Source organism: Penicillium robsamsonii (genome assembly GCF_028829455.1).
Source record: "Penicillium robsamsonii strain IBT 29466 chromosome Unknown utg000017c_segment0_segment0, whole genome shotgun sequence".
Taxonomy (NCBI): domain Eukaryota; kingdom Fungi; phylum Ascomycota; class Eurotiomycetes; order Eurotiales; family Aspergillaceae; genus Penicillium; species Penicillium robsamsonii.
In genome coordinates this window covers 37501-40000 of record NW_026643230.1, presented here as the reverse complement: position 1 = coordinate 40000, position 2500 = coordinate 37501, and the positions used below count along the sequence as shown (strand labels likewise).

Here is a 2500-nt window from a genome sequence, read left to right as displayed (position 1 = left end):
GGCGCTGGGGCCGGGGCTTTCGCTGAGGGGATGCTTCAGACAGAGCCACCCCCGCCTGGGTAGTCATTTCAGAGGCCCCTTTGGCGGGAGGCTGGGTATGGGAGCTTTGACTACTCGCCAGTTGACCGGGGGTCTTGTAAGGGGGTTCGAGGTGGCAAGGCTTCCCGGGATTGGGGCGGCCGGGGGCTTTTGATAGAAGGCACTTCACACAGAGCCCCCCTTACGTGGCTGCACGATTGTTTAGACGACTGAGTCCCACGAAGAACAGAAATGTCACTCAGCTTTTGAAAAAAGTGGCCCACTTTGTATGGTGTTTTTGTCGTGCACGGACCACACCCGCCAAAAATTGTCCCCCGCAGCATTTTCTAGCCACTTGTACTGCGATTTGCATTTTTACACCCCAAATGGGGTCGGTGGGTTTGTGTAGAAGCGATCCTGGCCGGACGGTCCGGGCCTGAGGGATTGAGGGCTCGCCACAGTGGTTGTGTTGCGTTGGGTGAGGAATCAGGGGCGGCGGTGGATCTTACGGTTGGGGCCCTGGCAGGGTGACCCTCGCGGTAGGATACCCCGGCGCACCGGTGCCCACGCAACCACACGCTACAGGCGGTCCTTAGTCCTCCAGGCCCGGGGCGAGGGGGGCCGCGGGTGGCGCGTCGCGGCCCTGGGAGAGGGGCCGGGCGAGGCCGCCGGGTAGGTCGAGGGGGGTGGGGGCGCCAGTTGGCGCGGCGGGGGAGATGGCCGGTCTGGCGGGCGGAAGGCAGCCGAGAAGGGCGAGCCGAAGGCGCGCGCGAGGCGCGTCAGGCAGAGCCCCCTCCGCCCAGGTAGTCAGGAGAGAGAGCCCCTCGACAGGGGGAGCCAATATGGCGACTTTGGATACTCGCCAGTTCGCTCAGTGGCTTGCCGGCGGGGCCGAACGGGGGCTCGAAACGGCCAGCCAACCTTCGCGGCACTTGGGGGAGGGGGTGCTGGCGCTGGCCAGTTGGCGCTAGGTCCCATCGCGGTCCCCCGGGCACAATACATATCCAGGCTGAATATATATATTCTGTACTGTGGAAGGGAAAGTCGGTAGCAACATGGACCACCCGTGCATCGATATATATATATATCCATCCACATGCCTATTCACCCCCGGAACGATGGAGGGTAGGGGTGCCTCCGGGGGCGGAAGGGGGGGGACTTGCCCCCGAAGCCACGCCCGAAGCCCATCACGTGACTTGACGACTTTTCAAACGACTAAGTCCCACGAAAAACGGAAATGTCACTCAGCTTTTGAAAAAAGTGGCCCACTTTGTATGGTGTTTTTACCGTGCACGGACCATGCCCATACAAAAATTGTCCCCCGCAGCAATTTCTAGCCACTTGTACTGCGATTTGCATTTTTACATCCCAAATGGGGTCGGTGGGTTTGTGTAGAGACGAGGATAACTCGTCTCCGCATCTTCCCTGCCAGGCTGATTTCCTCTCCGGTTCTGATGGTTGCTGCCTCGCGCCGCACCTCAGCGCTGGGGGAGATCACCCACCGCAGCGGTGCTTCCGGGCACCCAGCAACGCCTGATCCCCCCCCCTATACTATCCTCCCCGCGTAGTGTTGCTTCGGCGACGCCCGGCCTTGGATCTTATTGGGGGCCCTCGCCGCGCTGGGCCCCTGGTGTATCCGCTGTGGTGACTGAAGCCCGGGGGCCTCTTGGCCCCCGGCACCGTTGGGGTCTGTGGATCGATGGCCGCTGGCCATACCCGAAACTCAGATTCCTGGAGGGAGCCGCCCCGTGGGATCCGCCGTTCGCCGGCGTTGTCCACGGGGTCTGGACCCTTCATCCGAGGGCCACATGCCGCAGCCTGCCAGCGCCTTCACGGGCGCCTGGTCGGATCACCTGCGTGCGGACTGGTGCTGAGGAGTTTAGTGGGGGCAATTGGATGGTTTCAGCGTCCCCCCGGTACGCCGGGGGTGCCGCCGCAACCGGGCGCCTCGTGCGCCCCTTCCATTTAACTACATTCTCTACCCCTTCGGGGGTCTGGGCTCCCGGGACTCTCTCGCCGCAAGGCGGGTGGGCCCCGGGGATGTCTTGCCATGAAGTTACCTGGTTGATTCTGCCAGTAGTCATATGCTTGTCTCAAAGATTAAGCCATGCATGTCTAAGTATAAGCAACTTGTACTGTGAAACTGCGAATGGCTCATTAAATCAGTTATCGTTTATTTGATAGTACCTTACTACATGGATACCTGTGGTAATTCTAGAGCTAATACATGCTAAAAACCCCGACTTCAGGAAGGGGTGTATTTATTAGATAAAAAACCAACGCCCTTCGGGGCTCCTTGGTGAATCATAATAACTTAACGAATCGCATGGCCTTGCGCCGGCGATGGTTCATTCAAATTTCTGCCCTATCAACTTTCGATGGTAGGATAGTGGCCTACCATGGTGGCAACGGGTAACGGGGAATTAGGGTTCGATTCCGGAGAGGGAGCCTGAGAAACGGCTACCACATCCAAGGAAGGCAG

General features: G+C 59.8%; 2 protein-coding genes across 2 annotated transcripts in view; both read right to left on the bottom strand.

Moving 5' to 3' along the window:
• Nucleotides 1-67, bottom strand: part of N7447_011370 (uncharacterized protein) — a gene marked incomplete at both ends in the record, with an annotated part of 708 nt that extends 641 nt beyond the window's left edge. Inside the window, one exon of the mRNA XM_057235526.1 lies at nt 1-67. This exon is cut by the window's left edge and continues 641 nt beyond it. Coding sequence (XP_057080273.1) covers nt 1-67 — 67 coding nt within the window.
• A 543-nt stretch (nt 68-610) lies between these two features.
• Nucleotides 611-996, bottom strand: N7447_011369 (uncharacterized protein; the record flags this gene model as incomplete). The annotated part of the gene is made up of 2 exons (XM_057235525.1): nt 611-841; nt 940-996. 2 exons carry the CDS (start codon nt 994-996, stop codon nt 611-613), a joined length of 288 nt encoding a protein of 95 aa, XP_057080272.1.
• Nucleotides 997-2500: the final 1504 nt, after the last annotated feature.